Here is a 16,981-nt window from a genome sequence, read left to right on the forward strand (position 1 = left end):
AGGCTCATCCTGACATGACCCTTCAGCATGACATTGCCACCAGCCATCCTGCTCATTCTGTGCATGATTTTCTGCAAGACAGAAATGTCAGTGTTCTGCCATGGCCAGCGAAGAGCCCGGATCTCAATCCCATTGAGCACGTCTGGGACCTGTTGGATCGGAGGGTGAGGGCTAGGGCCATTGCCCCCCAGAAATGTCCTGGAACTTTCAGGTCCCTTGGGGGAAGAGTAGGGTAACATCTCACAGCAAGAACGGGCAAATCTGGTGCAGTCTATGAGGAGGAGATGCACTGCCGTACTTAATGCAGCTGGTGGCCACTCCAGATACTGACTGTTACTTTTGATTTCTCCCCCTTTGTTCAGGGACACATTATTCAACATGTCTGGGGAGCTTGTTCAGTTTCTCTCAGTATGTTGAATCTTATGTTCATACAAATATTTACACATGTTAAGTTTGCTGAAAATTAACACAGTTGACAGTGAGGACATTTTTTAAATTTATCATAAAATAATATATAATTTTGTTTATTTATCATAATATATGTGTGTAAACTCACCATTAAAAAGTACCATAATGATTGAGTTTCCATAGCTATACCATGATATTTGCATTGCTACTAAGTAAACCTCCAATTGTTCCCCACTATTCCACCCAATAAAACCCCTCCCTGTCCCAAGATGGGTTGTCGTCCCAGTGACCGGCAGACCACCCCCGTCACCCCGGATCCCAGGGACCCCGAAAGACCGGGACCCATCCTTCGAAAAGAGCACACAGTGCCACCGACAGAACAGGCATGCAAAATTGAGCAAAAATCAGGAGATTTGATTAACTTGGTCAAGTCCTAGGGGATGGAGATCAGATATACCCCCTTCCCCTGAAAACACACACTCGCTGGTCTCCAATTGTGACCATTTCCCCAAGCATCTCTGTGCAGTCAGACCTTTGATTATTTGTACCACCAGGTCCACAATAATATGCCCCCTCTCCGATTGTCCGAGTGTGACCCCCCCTCCACGAGTTACTGCAGATGTGTCTCGACTTGCATTTGTAGCCCTTGTCTAGTTACTAGGCCATATTAGAATAGTATACGTTACTGTCCATCATGCAAAATAAAGTTGTCTTTTTCTTTTCTTGGATCCCCCAGACACCACAGAAACACACAAACCGTTCATCTTTAAAAAAAACAGTCCATGTCTTCTCTCTAAACTCTCCACTGGGTCTCTCTACGTTGGACCCTCTGAGTCCTTCTCGTTGTAATACACCCACACCGAGGCCCCTGCAAGAGGAAATATGTCCACCTGGACAGGAAATGCAAACAACCCGGCCCTACAGCTGGGGAGCCCGTTGATCATGCGTTCTATTCATCCATCCATCCCTGTATTTCTTATTGTCCCTCGTCCAATGCAACATGGCCCACCACCAAACGAAAGCAGTAGGAATTTCCATATGTCCTTGTGGAATTTGTGGATTTGTAGAACTCCTTTTTCATTTGTTGACCTTAGAGTAGACTTTAGAGGTTGAGGTAGTGAGCTGGGTGTGTTGCATCCAAGTTGCATCCAAAGAATGGTATCCCTGACCTTATCGAACGCTAAGCTTCAACACGTGTACAAAGTACTTTAGTTATGCAGATACAATGTTTTATTGACTGTACTTTTCTAAAGAATGATGTTTCTTTTCCCATCTAACACCATTACATAACACAGTATGTGACATGTCATGAATGTATGTTTCACATTCAGATACTTTATATAGTAGTGCAATACCAATACTTTTTGTATTTCCATAGCAGGATTAAATATTCTCATTCCAATTGACTGTGTATATTTCAGCTGTATATTACAATATTTTGAAACATTATTTTCAGTTGAATTTAGCATCTGTGTCCTTATTGTTTCTCATTGACTGTTGTTCCTCACACACAGACATTGACGAGTGCGAGCAAGGTCGCTGTCACCAGGACGCCGTCTGTTATAACGCTCAGGGCTCCTTCACCTGTCAGTGCCGCCCTGGTTTCCATGGCGATGGCTTCCGGTGTGCCCCTGGCTCCCCAGGTAGGAAACCCCTGTGCTTTTTGGTGTAAATAAATCCCCTTTTTCAAACCCCAAGTTGTGTGAGAGGAGTTCTTCTCAGGGTCATGGTCTTTTGGAACCAAACAGAAGTTTGATCCCCGGTCAAGTCATACCAATGACTCTAAAAATGGGTGAATCTGCAGTTCAAACACTAACAAAGTTGTCACCCGGCCAGTGCTTTGGTAAATAGCTATGGGATGGGGCTGGAGAAATGTAACTATTCTCAAGTGTATAGATGGAGCAATGGATGCAAGAACTGACCATCCATGACATCAAAATTATAGTTTTAACCATGTTTTAAAGTGATACATGGTTGTATAAAATGAGAATGTTTACAAACATTGGAGTAAAATAAGCTTATATTTTGGGTTCTGATGGGGTACGGCAGTTGAAATAAGTTCATGAGACATTTGTAAGTTGTGATGTGCAGATTGGCCCTTTAAGGAAATGGACAGGGGGTGTACACTAAGCTGCCTCATGCTGCAGAAACAGGATATAGGCTCCTACCCTACGGGCCATTTTGTCTCAGACAAGGCTACTGATACTTATAAGTTAAACAGCAGCCAGAGGCAGTATAGTCCAAAATGTGCAAGGGAAGTCAAGAGACATGCATTCAGAAGGAACCTCTAAATTGTATGGCTATGTCCGGAAGTATCTAAATAGTGTACATTGCATGGGTATAGCACGAGCTCTCATCAGACATCTTCTTCCCCTCAAAACATTAGCATTTGCGTAGTTTTACTTTTCTGTCTTAGTGCCAACAGCTGGAACATGTGAAGCTCCTAACAGTATAGTTTGGTTTAGAGGTAGGGGGGAGAGGGGGGCGGGGGAGCAAGACAGATTTGTTATCAAAGGAAAGCATAATATACCAGAGACAAACTGTTTATATTGAAAGTCCACACAAGCCATAGTGGACTAAACAGTATATACAGTGCATTTTATTAACGGAGGTCTGTTCGCTAAGTTAAACAAGTCTATCAGTGTTGCGTCATCGCCTGGCACCAATAGAAAGTTATTTAATCATGGAACGCTCCCAGCATGGCAGAACGTGGATTGAGGCGAAGGCCGGAACAGTGTGTACTTCAACAAGACTGATATAAGACTATATGAGACTGCTAAAATATGGAACTGTTAGGGGGAGGGAGGATGGATGAAGGGTGTGTGTGCGTGTGCTTCGGGGTTCTGAAACTCACTCTGAACTGAGTGTCCGTTGGTTTCTGGTGTGCCTTGACCACATGTCCCCCTCTTCCCTCCCTCTGAATGACATTTAAAGGTTGACATTTGACACTGTGCAGCCTTCCTGTGCGGGGATGGGTATAACAACACACAGATGTTATGTAGGGAGGATAAAGGAATGGAAAGGGAGGTTGGTGTTGATACATAACATACGATCCCCGTTAGGAAAGACCAACATAGCTGCTCATTCTCCATACAAATAGGGCCAAAGGCCTGGAACATGTCACAAGGATGTGCTGGAATAGAGCCAATGGTCCCACACTCCCGAATACAGACTCCTGAGCTGTGTCCCTAATGGCCTATATAGTGCAATACTTTTGGCCAGGGCCAATAGTCCAATTTAGTTGAACATAAAAAGTAAAGATGCCCTGGAGTTACAAACAGCAATTTAAAACGTTTAATAAACAACAACAACTGCACCTATTGACGTCCATTTTCTCTTTGATTCAACTCACCACTGTATATTTGGGAATGTAGGCTCTGTGTATTCAAGTGTTCCATTATTTCTCTATAGGCTGGCCTTGGGTGTTTGTGAGTTGGCATCTTTCTCAGATGTTACCTCTTTGTTCAAGTCCAATCCAGGTGTCAACTGCATGTATGTGCTCCACCACGCTAATTATACCTCCTTCTCCTCTGCCTCCAGCTTTGTCATATTTTGTACAAGCCTTCTGCAAAGGGGATTAATCTTGTCCTCCTTTGTATGAACTTATACTTGTAGTACACACTGTAGTGTCTGGACCCTGTGAGAGTTGACCTGGTTGTCTTCTGCTCGTCTCGACGGTTGACGACCGTCTGACAAAAACTGTTAACTGTTTCCATCGTTGACTAGTTGTCTTTATGTGGTGGCTTTTGTTGATTGTTGCGGCCAGACGCTGTGCATAGCGCAGATTGTATGTTCCGGCTGTTTGAGATTGTTATGACTAGTCTGTGGTTAACCAGACAGATACCCTGGGGATGAGACACTGTATTCCAGATGTCACCGTGTCCCCTATGTCAGATTTACAGGACTGCAAAAATATTCTACATTGAATCATATGCTCATCGGCTCTCTCCTTATTCCATGTTTTCCATATTAGTAGCAGGCAATTAACTTTCGTTTTGAACTGCCATGTGCCATGTAGTACAGTAAGGCAATTATATTTAAACCAAAGCTATACAGCGCTTTAAAAAGAAAGCAATTTCTTTAAAAACCTTTCTAAAAGACATGTAGGATCATTTTTATTTTCTTAATTTCCTCTATTTATTTTATTAATTCTCTCATGTCACCTTTCTGTTTTATTCCAGAGCTTGAGAAGACGCAGTGCGAGCGAGACAGAGAAAGCATCCAGGTCTCTTCCGACACAGGCTCGTTTTCCTTCTTCCGCCCACGCCCCGCCGTCAGTCAGTACGTTCCTACCTGCGACCAGCATGGTGCCTACGAGCCCACCCAGTGCCACGGTAGCATTGGGCAGTGCTGGTGTGTGGACGGCAATGGTCAGGAGGTCCCCAACACTAGAACTGGCCCCGGCCAAAGACCTTTGTGTGAGTGACTGCCTCAAAGGGTGGTGGGGCCGATTTGGTCATCCTTGGCTTTTACCTTAATATTCAACATATTCATGCATTCATAGCACTCATGTCTATTCCATTACACTCAACATTTGTACCCGTTTGCTGAATAAAAATACAGTAGGAACCCACTGGGCACATACTGGTTGAATTAACATTGTTTCCACGTCATTTCAACAAAAAAAATATATGTGATGACATTAAATCAACGTGAAAAACTGATTGGATTTTCAAAAAGTAATCAAAGTAAAGTAACTTTTAACCTAAATTCAATGGCATGGTTGAACGTTTTGTTGATTTCGCATTTAAATCAGGTTAGTTGAAAACTCAATCGAATATAAACCAAAACTAGATGTTGATAGGGCGTCTGTGTCCAGTGGGAAATGTAACTTCAGTTGTCCTTCCTTGACAGGTATTGACCAAGGAGTGATTCCTCCCCCGATCGGACCCACCACCAGGCCGGATGTCTCTCCTGTGGCCCCAGGGACCCACCTGCTGTTTGCCCAGAGCGGGAAGATCGAGCACATCCCTCTGGACGGATACAGCATGAACAAAGGGGAGGCCAAAGCCCTGCTTCACCTGCCTGTGAGGCTCCACATTGACGCACCTCAACTCACCTCACATTATCTCAAACAGACAGTCAGATAGCTACTCATTCAGTCAAGCACTGCACATCACTCGCTAAAAGCACTGTGGGAAGTGACTTATTGACTCACAAACGTTAACTCACTCACTCTCTTCCCGAGTGAGAGATTCACTCAGTCAATAAGTCACTCCTCTGTAAGCCCCGGTGTAACCGATGTGAAATGGCTAGCGAGTTAGCGGTGGTGCGTAGCGATGCTTTGTGGGTGACTGTTGTCTGTGTGCAGAGGGTCCCTGGTTCGAGCCAGGGTAGGGGCGAGGGGACGGACTAAAGTTATACTGTTACACCGGCATACCACACTTTGTTAAGATGGCTGCTCACCAGATGGCCATAGCTGTCTTCTCAGACCCCCAGTCTTAGGTTGAATGAAAAGAGGGGGTTTTGCTAACCTCTTGCTCGCATATCAGATGTTTCCTTTAACCGGACTGAGAGTGCGTTGATGGGTGTTGTGGGTCCACGCACCCACTCTCTGTAATGTCCCAAATGCCACTTGAACAATCTCCCGATTGTGTGAGTCGACCATCCATACTCGTCCTCAGGCTTTTCATCTTTCTTCTCACTGGCGTGGAATGGTCTGGCAGAACGTGTAACTGGACATACAGAGGGATTCTTCCCCATAAAAGCTTCAATTGTTGGGCGAGCCGCATTCTGCCATTTTGAAATGTAATGTAACATTATGTACTTCAATATGTCATTTGGTTGAACCCCATCTGTGAAATGAATGGGGTGAGATATTATCACTGTTAAAGTAGTTCCTGTTCTGCTTGCAACGCAAATGTGACAGTCTAGTTAAACAATTTATGACATTATAAATTGTTCTCTTGCTGTGGACAGGGGCTCTATTGAGTGTGTGTGACATCCTATATTCTGACACTTGCATGGTTTCCAATTAGCAGTTAAGAAGGGAAAAAAGAAGGGCATTTTATTTGTATCAGTGCCAGGCCAGCTACACACGCTACTACGGTGCAAAGTGCATCGGATGAGTGGTCTTTTCAATGTGACAATGTGTTTGTATCTGTCCCGATCTAAATAAACCATGAATCAATAAAACCCTCTGTCTTTATGTGTTGCTCCCAGGACAGAGTGGTGATCGCCATGGCCTACGACTGTGTGGAGAAGATGGTGTACTGGACGGACATCACTGGGCCCTCCATCAGCAAGGCCAGCCTGGAAGGAGGAGACATAATTTCTCTCGTCACAACAGGTGAGCAGTGCACAGGTCTCAGGCCAGTCTGGAGAGAAGAGACACCATCTCTCTTGTCACAACAGGTGAGCAGTACACAGGTCTCAGGTCAGCCTGGAGGAAGGAGACACCATCTTTCTCATCACAACAGGTGAGCTGTTCACAGGTCTGAGGTCAGCCTGTAGGGAGGAGAAACCATCTCTCTCGTCACAACAGCTTTAGTACACAGGTCTCAGGCCAGTCTGGAGGGAGGAGACACACTCTCTCGTCACAACAGGTGAGCGGTACACTGGTCTGAGATCATTTCAAACCTAGCTAGCATGGTCCATGAAATGCATCAAGAATGGTAATAGTTAACTTTTTATTTATCATGTTTTGTTTCTCTTAATTTCTCTTTATAAAGGCTTTACATGTGGGTATAATGAGTAAACAAAAACACATCGGCGATCTGTCTATCCATCAAAAGTTCCAATCATTTCATCTTTTGACATGTGTGAAACAACACGGACAAATGGCAGATTGCCATCCATTGTCTTGGTAGTCTTTCAATGTTCACTATATATCCGAAAGTATGTGGACACCCATTCAAATTTGTGGATTCGGCTATTTCTGCCACACCCTTTGCTGACAGGTGTATAAAATCGAGCACACGGCCAAGTAATCTCCATTGACAAACATTGGCAGTGGAATGGCCTTACAGAAGAGCTCAGTGACTTTCAATGTGGCACCGTTATAGGATGCCACCATTCCAACAAGTACGTTTGTCAAATTTCTGCCCTGCTAGAGCTGCCCCGCGGGGTCAGACAAGCCACACAAGCTCACAGAACAGGACTGCCGAGTGCTGAAGCACATAGCACGTAACACTCACTAGCGAGTTCCAAACTGCCTCTGGAAGCAACGTCTTTACAAGAACTGTTCGTCGGGAGCTTCATGAAATGGGTTTCCATGGCCAAGCAGATGCACACAAACCTAAGATCACCATGCGAAATGCCAAGCGTCGACTGGATTGGTGTAAAGCTCTCCACCATTGGACTCTGGAGCAGTGGAAACGTGTTTTCTGGAGTGATGAATCACGCTTCACCATCTGGCAGTCCGACGGACAAATACCTGCCCGAATGCATAGTGCCCACTGTAAAGTTTGGTGGAGGAGGAATAATGGTCTGGGGCTGTTTTTTCATGGTTCGGGCTAGGCCCCTTAGTTCCAGTGAAGGGAAATCTTAACGCTACAGCATACAATGACATGCTAGATGATTCTGTGCTTCCAACTTTGTGGCAACAGTTTGGGGAAGGCCCTTTCCTGTTTCAGCATGACAATGCCTCCATACAGAGAGCAAGAGCAAAAATTATATGTTGAGATCTGTGTGGAAGACTGGCCTGACACAGAGCCCTGACCTCAACCCCATCGAACATCTTTGGGATGAATTGGACCACTGACTGAGCCAGCTCTAATTGCCCAACATCAGTGCCCGACCTCACTAATGCTCTTGTGGCTGAATGGAAGCAAGTCTCTGCAGCAATGTTCCAAAATCTAGTGGATAGCCTTCCCAGAAGAGTGGAGGCTTTATAGCAGCAAAGGAGGGACCAGCACCATATTAATGCCCATGATTTTGGAATGAGATGTTCAACAAGCAGGTGTCCACATACTTTTGACAATGTCGTGTCCCCCAGGGATGGAAATATTGCTTGCCTAAGGATAGTATTTTTTTTATATGACCAACTAGCTTGCTGTCTATTGAAATGTTCTCTTCTGAAAGATTTTGGACCCGGGCTTGTAGGAATTGCAGTCTACTACCCCAGCTGGCCAGTGCCCCAACTCCTTAAGTTCCATCCCTGATGACTCCCATAGAAAATCAGCAGTTTCTGTCTGATCTAGGCGTAATGATGTCCTCCTCCTCTCTTCCTTAGACCTGGAGAGTCCAGAGGGTTTGGCTATCGACTACCTGGCCCGACTAATGTTCTGGACGGACTCCATGAAGGACAGGATTGAGGTGGCCAAACTGGACGGAAGCCAGCGCCGTGTCCTCTTCGACACCGACCTGGTCAACCCTCGGCCCATCGTCGCTGACCCCTCCTATGGGTACGTGTTTTTGGGCAATGTCTGAGTGATTCCTTTGATGAAAATGTGTGATTAAAGAAGCAGTTAGTTCTTTGTGCTGAAGATATATTATCCTTAACCGCTAAGGCCTGGAATGATTTCGCTAGCGAATCTGGCAGGTTAGCCTTTTCATGATTTCGATAGCACAATGTAGGTTGACAACACAAATCACCAGTGCTGTGTTCCTTTTAAAGCTGTTGGTTTAAAAATATGGTTCTAAGCATCGTGCCAGGAACATGTTTTCTCTGGCTTGCTGTCCAGACGACTCTACTGGGCAGACTGGAATAGAGACGGGCCCAAAATCGAGATGTCTAACATGGACGGAACCGACCGGACAGTCTTGGTTAAGGACGACCTGGGGCTGCCCAACGGTCTGACATACGACCCTGAGAGCCAGCAGCTGTGCTGGGCCGATGCTGGTAAGAGGCTATGCTAAACATAACACTATCGATGCTGGTAAGAAGTTACGAAAAACATGCTAACACTATCTGTAAAAAGCTATGCTAAACATGCTTACACTATTGATGTTGGTGAGAAGGTATGCTAAAAATGCTAACACTAGTGGTGCTGGTAATGAACTATGCTAAACATGCTAACACTAAACATGCTATGTAGCAATCCATGGGAAAATCCCACTCTACTGAGGCAGTTCAGATGACTTAGTTAGTTGAAGCATGGTGCTAGCAACAGGGATGTTGGTTTGACTGCTGCATGTTTTCTTTTACCTTTACAGGTACTCGTAAGGTACAGTGTATGGACCCCAACGGTAGGAACCGTAGGACTATTGTGGAGGGGATTCAGTATCCTTTCGCCATCGTATCCCATGGGAGGAACCTTTACTACACTGACTGGAGAAGGTATGATCACCTGGGTCCGGTTTCCCAAAAGCATCTTAAGGCTATGTTCATTCTTTGAACCTTCGTAGGAGCATCGTTAAATCTCCAAGCTGTTTCCTAAAACTATTGTTACTAAAGTTGCACTTGAAAATGCTTGTTATTTACTGACTGCCCTTCTTTAGATTCTCCTACTATACACATAAAATCTCTGCTATACATAGAGACAGATAGGCCTAAACATCTTTATTCTGTGTGACTGACGATAACTGCAGAACGAAGTTGACTACAAATACAAAGTCGCCAATGTCTTGGCAATTGTTACAAACAAGCAAAGGATTCAAAGATGCTTCAACTTTAAAACAGAGATGACTGCATTAAAATATAAATACTGTAGGTCTAGACCTATAGGCTACATATCCCTATATATTTAAATCATATAAAAATAAATTCCATGATCAATAATTTGAGTTCTAATTTGCTAATTGTCAGTTGTCAAAAGAGTAAGAGCCTTCAAAAGAATGGTAGTAGACTTCATAGTTATGAGTACGAGGTGTTTTTTCATAGCCATTTGAAACAGTTCTGTTTATTTAAAAACGCAAGTGTCTCATAAATGTCTTAAGTTTGTTTAATGCCAATGATTATTTGACGTGGCTGAAACATTGTTGTGTGGTTCCGGGGAGGGGGGGGGGGCAGCAGCGACTGCTTGGAAAATGTTTTGATAATGTTGTTTGCTGTTGCCAGGGAGGCGGTGGTAGCCGTGGACCGCACAACGGACAGAGAGACGGACGAGTTTCTGCCACAGAAGCGTTCGCGAGTGTACGGCATTGCCACGACCCCAACTCAATGCCCACAAGGTAAGCCTCCTCACACTTCTTCACAGCCTTGGTTTGCATCCCAAATGGCACCCTATTGGCACTCTAATAGGGTGCCATTTGGGGATAGTCGAGGTCAGGTGGTCACCAACCTTTTCTGAGTCAAGATCACTTTCGTAGTCAAAAAGTAAGCCGAGATCGACCGGTCAGGTAAAAAACATGACTTAAAAAAATGGAACAATCTAATAACTGTTCTGTAGGAATGAGGTTTGTGCTGTAGGCCTAATACATTATCACAGCATATTGGCTACAGTTTACGTACACTTAGGTTGGAGTCATTAAAACTCCTTTTTCAACCACTCAACAAATGTCTTTATAACAAACTATAGTTTTGGCAAGTCGGTTAGGACATCTACTTTGTGCATGACACAAGTCTTTTTTTCCAACAAATGTTTACAGACAGATTATTTCACTTAAAATTCACTGAATAACAATTCCAGTGGGTCAGAAGTTTACATACACTAAGTTGACTGTGACTTTAAACAGCCTGGAAAATTCCAGATAATTATGTCATGGTTTTAGAAGCTTCTGGTAGGCTAATTGACATAATTTGTGTCAATTGGAGGTGTACCTGTGGATGTATTTCAAGGCCTAGCTTCAAACTCAGTGCCACTTTGCTTGACATCACAGGAAAGTCAAAAGAAATCAGCCAAGTCATTGTAAACCTCCAGAAATCTGGTTCATCCTTGGAAGCAATTTCCAAACGCCTGAAGGTACAACGTTCATCTTTACAAACAATAGTACGCAAGTATAAACACCATGGGACCATGCAGCCGACATACCGCTCAGGAAGTTCTGTCTTCTAGAGATGAACGTACTTTGGTGCGAAAAGTGCAAATCAATCCCAGAACAACAGCAAAGGACTTTGTGAAGATGCTGGAGGAAACAGGTACAAAAGTATCTATTTCCACAGTAAAACGAGTCCTATATCGACATAACCTGAAAGGCCGCTCAGCAAGGAAGAAGCCACTGCTCCAAAACCGCCATAAAAAAGCCAGACTACGGTTTGCAACTGCACATGGGGACAAAGATCGTACTTTTTGGAGACATGTCCTCTGGTCTGATGAAATAAAAATAGAACTGTTTGGCCATAATGACCATCATTATGTTTGGAAGAAAAAGGGGGAGGCTTGCAAGCCGAAGAACACCATCCTGACTCAGTTACACCAGCTCTGTCAGGAGGAATGGGCCGAAATTCACACAACTTATTGTGGGAAGCTTGTGGAAGGGTACCTGAAATGTTTGACCCAAGTTAAACAATTTAAAGGCAGTGCTACCAAATCCTAATTGAGTGTATGTAAACTTCTGAACCACTGGGATGTGATGAAAGAAATAAAAGCCAAAATAAATAATTCTCTCTACTATTATTCTGACATTTCACATTCTTAAAATACATTGGTGATACTAACTGACCTAAGACAGGTACTTTTTTACAAGGATTAAATGTCAGGAATTGTGAAAAACTGAGTTTAAATGTATTTGGCTAAGGTGTATGTAAACTTCTGACTTCAAATGTACCTACTGCTGCTTTTGGTGGGGTTTGCTCTTATTCTTATTCACCACACATGTAGTGTGCATTTGATTTTAAAGTACAATTGTGCCAAGTAACTAGAAACTCCTGTATGTGATGGTAATGTTATCCGAATGTCTCCCGCAGCGTATAACTACTGCTCGAACAACGGAGGCTGTTCACACCTTTGTCTACCCCGCCGCGGCGGCTTCACCTGCCGGTGCCCAGACGTGGTGGACGGAAGCTGTGTGGGGAGGAACTTGTGAGGAGTGAAGAGAGAATAGTAGATTCTACTCCTAACTGCACAAAGGGGTTGTGACACGTGTACCTTCCAACTTCCTCTGTAGAGGAATAATGATAAACTGCCTCCGGGTGGGGGTTACTCTGTCGCCCAAATCCATTCAGATCGCTAGGCCTCTACTGCTCAGTTTATTGTTGAATCCCCTGTGGCATATCTGAGAGGATTGGGTCGTTTGTAAGGATATGATAGCGATCTCTACTGTAGTTCTCTGGTTAGTTAGGTGGAGATGCTATCCTATTGCTTACACCTATCTCGTCCTTTGATCTTGTTACTGTTACGGTGTGTATTTGAAACCTCCCAAATTATTTTGCCATTATTTTCTGATCCATTTGATAAAAGGTCACATTTGTATTTTTTTGTATTGTAAATAAATACCTGAAATATAGACGTATTATCTGAAGTACACGTTTCCATTGGTGCTCTTGATGACCAGTTATAGCTGATTATTACTGTGAAGGTGTACAGATTGTTGGGCATAACACCAGGTTGTCGGTGTTTGGCTGCCACAAGCCTATCTGGAGAGAAGTTGGCCCATCGCCTTTTGATGACCTCATTCTCCCCTTGAGAGGGTTGACAGCCCACCATAGGAGTGTTACATAAGGTTAATGCGTGTACTGTGTGTGCAGCTGTGCGGTGACTATGAGAAAAAACAAGAACATTTACATTATGTGCAGCTGTCCTATTAACATTTTTACAAGTTTAGTGTACATGGTCTTTTTTCTTGTTAGTCCAGTAACATGTTTGTTATCAGGAAGATATTTGTCTTTTTTTTAAAGCATACAGTAACTATAATACCAGTTTGTGGTTTGTGAAAATACACATTGTCATTTGTAAATGCATTATATTTCTAATAGCTCTCAAAATGAACTGTGGCGAACGCAAAATCTCTGGTCATGGCCTATGTACGTAAGCCCTGTCCGAGCCAGAACAGCCAATAGGGCAGATGCCCATCTCCTGCCTCTGTAGCGTGAGGCAGCTTGACGTACAAGTACACCCATGGACAGAACGCTAGTCTATCAAAGGGCTATACCATAAGTCCATCTCCTTAATGCTGAGTGCCAAGCAGGGGCATCGGTCCCATTTTATAAGTCTTTGGTATGACTCAACAGGGGATTGAATCCCTAAACTTCCAATCTCAGAGCAAACACTAACAACAGTTGGCCAGTTATTGTCTTATATGATTGGGCAAAATGTGGATTTCTGCCTAAACAGGCATACCCAAATGTAATTATTTTATCATGAGCCATAAACAACAACTGCTAACGTTGCATAGTTTTAGAAATGTCTGGAACTCACCTTTCTGGTAAAAATGTTTTATAAATTGTTGAGGTGTACTCACTTTTGAGGACACAAGTTCAAGTACAATGTACAAATGTGATTTTAAAAAAAAGTTATGATTTTTTTCAAAAGTGGAATTTTTTACAAAAGTGCCGAATTTCTCCTAACATGCTGACCACACCGGTCGCGTCGCGTGAGTGAGTATTCTAAAATATATTTACACACGTTATTCAATCATTGCTCCAACTCTGCATGCGAGCGTCTGCGTTGCCAGATGCTAAAATAGAAATAGTTTATTTTAGAAATAGTTTATTTTAGTCTCTTCTGGCCTCTCCCATCTCATTGGTTTTTAAGAGCATATACCCATGTGCCATCTCATTGGTGTTTAGCAGCATATACGTGGGTGATTGAAAGATGAACTGACGTCCACACTCCAATCGTTGTAGTAATACACTGTAAAGTTGGTTGCCAACCGCCATATAATGTCCAAAGAAGTGAAAAAGAAGCCTGAGGAAGGAGGAGAGATGACGAGAAAGGAATTCAGTTTACCGTTTTATCTGTGGATTAATTGTCGGAGTAGAGGACCTTGTGCATTTCAGGTAAAATAACAACCCAATGTTTATAAAATAGCTTGCAACAGTAAGCTAGCTAGCTAAATTAAATGTTTAATGCTTTTCAACCTGTCCCCAAAGTAATATAATCGGTTCAGAGTTTGTTTTGATATTTCAACCTGCATGTTCTGATTGCTTCTGGTGTGGGTGAACAAAATCAACGTCCGGTTTGGTCAGCATTTAAACATCCACTGAGCAGTTCAGAGACACCATTCAAATGTGTGCAGACTCGTTAGAACAAGTGATTTCATGAAGTGGGCCACCTACTGGTAGAGTTCATTTTTTGGATTATTTAAAAGTTGGTTTGAAAAAGAACTGCATTGCATTACAACACCAACCAGCCAGGCCATAATTTCTTTGTAGATTTACCTTCATGGATATATGTCTTTACTCTTAACTGGTACATGCATACATTTTCATATGGGTATGCCCAGACGGTGTAAGTCAATTGCTTTACCTACTGAGCCACACAGGACTGCATGGGACATGGATGACCCTGGTTTAACCCCCTGACTGAGACTGGTGTCAAATCAGAAAATTGGAATAACATCTTTATTCATGTTTTTTTTTCTTCGCAATTATCTTCCAGTACAACAAACAAAGCATTTTAATTGACAAGTACAGCGCTAATGTTGGCTACAGTTGGTGCAGACATTCTTTTGCAAGGAAAAAATGTAACTGTGACAAATGAAAACAGAATAACACATGTTCACTCTAGTTTACACATCCTTCGTTTTCCATTACGTGAACAAAGTCATTGATTTCCAAACATCTTTCCCTGGTCGGACCCTGGATATTGCACTCATCACTTGTGGGCCAGGATTCGATCCATGTCCGCTCACCCAATACGTACTCGAATCTAGACACAAAGACATAGCTCTTAGCAGGGTTTGCGGTCTAGTAGCGGGACAGAAATGTAGTTACAGTTAATGAAATAGCTCATTTATAGCTTTGACAACTTGATGTTAGATGAAAGTAGTCTATGGGTCAGGAGAAACTGTAATCCATGGTTCAGTTTTCTTTAAACAGCCGCTACAAACTTTAGCCACTGCTCGCATAAAAAATAATTGAAATTGATGAGAGCATCAACTCCATATTCGGCTTGATGTTACTTAAAGGTGATTTGGTCATTCAAAAAATAACATGCTCACATCCCCCACATCACTTCCATTGATTGTTAGCTAGCGGTGGCTAAAGTTAGTTGAAGTTTGTAATGGCTGTTTAACGAAAACAGAACCATGGATTACAGTTTTTCCTGGCCCATAGACTGCTTTACGGGTGAGGAACCATCTAACAGCAAGTAGTAAAATACTGAACTACTCCTTGAAAGTGGATGCTGCATGCCATTGTTTGTTTCATCTGATCTACACTTGAAGGGTTAATCAGGAATCTGATTCCAAAGTCAGATTTAACATCAGGGTGTAACTTTCAAGCTCAATTTCAGGCTTGCCCAACCCCTTAAAAGAATGCATTCAAATGAGAAGTTGTGGATGGGGGAATGGCTCACACTTACCAGTACACTGGCACACTGATAATAAAATTATGTGCATCACAAGCAAATACGGCTCTGAACAGTTAGCTCACAGTGAAATGTGGAATCACATTTATTGCGGGATTATGTTGGGAAGAAAAGTGCAATTAACACCTTGAAAATGAAGACTAGGGGTTCAATTCAATCCCGCATTGCAGTATTTACACAGTAGCTCTTTATAAAAACCTTCAACTACTACCAGGGCGACCCCTCTCATAGGTATATTTTCATAATTAGAAGTGTGTGGGCACAGGATGAATATTGTAAATACATTATTTTTTACTATTTTTCTACATTGTAGAATAATAGTGCAGACATCAACTATGAAATAACACCTACGGAATCATGTAGTAACCAAAAAATGTTAAACAAATCCAAATATATTTTATATTTGAGATTCTTCCTTGTAGCCACCCTTTGGCTTAACGATAGCTTTGCACACTCTTGTTATTCTCTCAACCAGCTTCATGAGGTAGTCACCTGGAATGCATTTCAATTAACAGGTGTGTCTTCTTAAAAGTACATTTATGGAATTTCTTTCCTTCTTAAGCCAGTCAGTTGTGTTGTGACAAGGTAGGGGTGGTATACAGAAGATAGCCCTATTTGGTAAAAGACCAAGGCCATTTAATGGCAAGAACAGCTCAAATAAGCAGAGAAATGACAGTCCATCATTACTTTAAGACATGAAGGTCAGCCAACCCTGAACATTTCAAGAACTTTTAAAGTTTCTTCAAGTGCTGTCCCAAAACCCATCAAGTACTATGATGAAACTGGCTCTCATGAGGACCGCCACAGCAATGGAAGACACAGAGTTACCTCTGCTGCAGAGGATAAGTTCATTAGACTTACCAGCCTCAGAAATTGCAGCCCAAATAAAACAGACATATCTCAACATCAACTGTTCAGACGAGATTGTGTGAATCAGGCCTTCATGGTCGAATTGCTGCAAAGAAACCCCTACTAAAGGACACCAAGAAGAAGAAGATACTTGCTTGAGTCAAGAAACACAAGCAATGGACATTAGACTGGTGGAAATGTATCCTTTGGTCTGGAGTCCAAGTTTGAGATTTTTGGTTCCAACTTAATGTCTGTGAGACGCGGAGTGGGTGAAAGGATGATCTCCGCATGTGTATTTCCTACCGTAAAGGATGGAGGAGTTATGTTATGGTGTGGGAGTGCTTTGCTGGTGACACTGTCACCATGGCCACAACAGCATTCTGCTGCGATACGCCATCCCATCTGGTTTGGGCTTAGTGGGACTATCATTTGTT

The 16,981-nt window shown here is 42.9% G+C and overlaps 2 protein-coding genes across 3 annotated transcripts in view; one reads left to right on the forward strand and one right to left on the reverse strand.

The window, feature by feature from the left end:
* LOC139369650 (nidogen-1-like) overlaps positions 1–12,692 on the forward strand; it is a 55,593-nt gene extending 42,901 nt beyond the window's left edge. The window contains exons 12-20 of the mRNA XM_071108916.1: positions 1,923–2,051; positions 4,590–4,826; positions 5,263–5,435; positions 6,571–6,697; positions 8,582–8,753; positions 9,033–9,190; positions 9,505–9,628; positions 10,349–10,461; positions 12,137–12,692. Of these exons, the coding sequence (XP_070965017.1) occupies positions 1,923–2,051; positions 4,590–4,826; positions 5,263–5,435; positions 6,571–6,697; positions 8,582–8,753; positions 9,033–9,190; positions 9,505–9,628; positions 10,349–10,461; positions 12,137–12,255 (1,352 nt within the window). The 3' untranslated portion in view covers positions 12,256–12,692. The remainder of the gene's footprint in view (positions 1–1,922; positions 2,052–4,589; positions 4,827–5,262; positions 5,436–6,570; positions 6,698–8,581; positions 8,754–9,032; positions 9,191–9,504; positions 9,629–10,348; positions 10,462–12,136) is intronic.
* A 1,705-nt stretch (positions 12,693–14,397) lies between these two features.
* LOC139370534 (complement C3-like) overlaps positions 14,398–16,981 on the reverse strand; it is a 63,021-nt gene continuing 60,437 nt past the window's right edge. The window contains exon 41 of one of the 2 annotated variants that reach the window (XM_071110089.1): positions 14,398–15,038. In XM_071110089.1, the coding sequence (XP_070966190.1) occupies positions 14,894–15,038 (145 nt within the window). In that variant the 3' untranslated portion in view covers positions 14,398–14,893. The remainder of the gene's footprint in view (positions 15,039–16,981) is intronic. The other variant, XR_011627143.1, reaches the window with a different exon arrangement.

This window comes from Oncorhynchus clarkii, chromosome 17 (genome assembly GCF_045791955.1).
Source record: "Oncorhynchus clarkii lewisi isolate Uvic-CL-2024 chromosome 17, UVic_Ocla_1.0, whole genome shotgun sequence".
Taxonomy (NCBI): domain Eukaryota; kingdom Metazoa; phylum Chordata; class Actinopteri; order Salmoniformes; family Salmonidae; genus Oncorhynchus; species Oncorhynchus clarkii.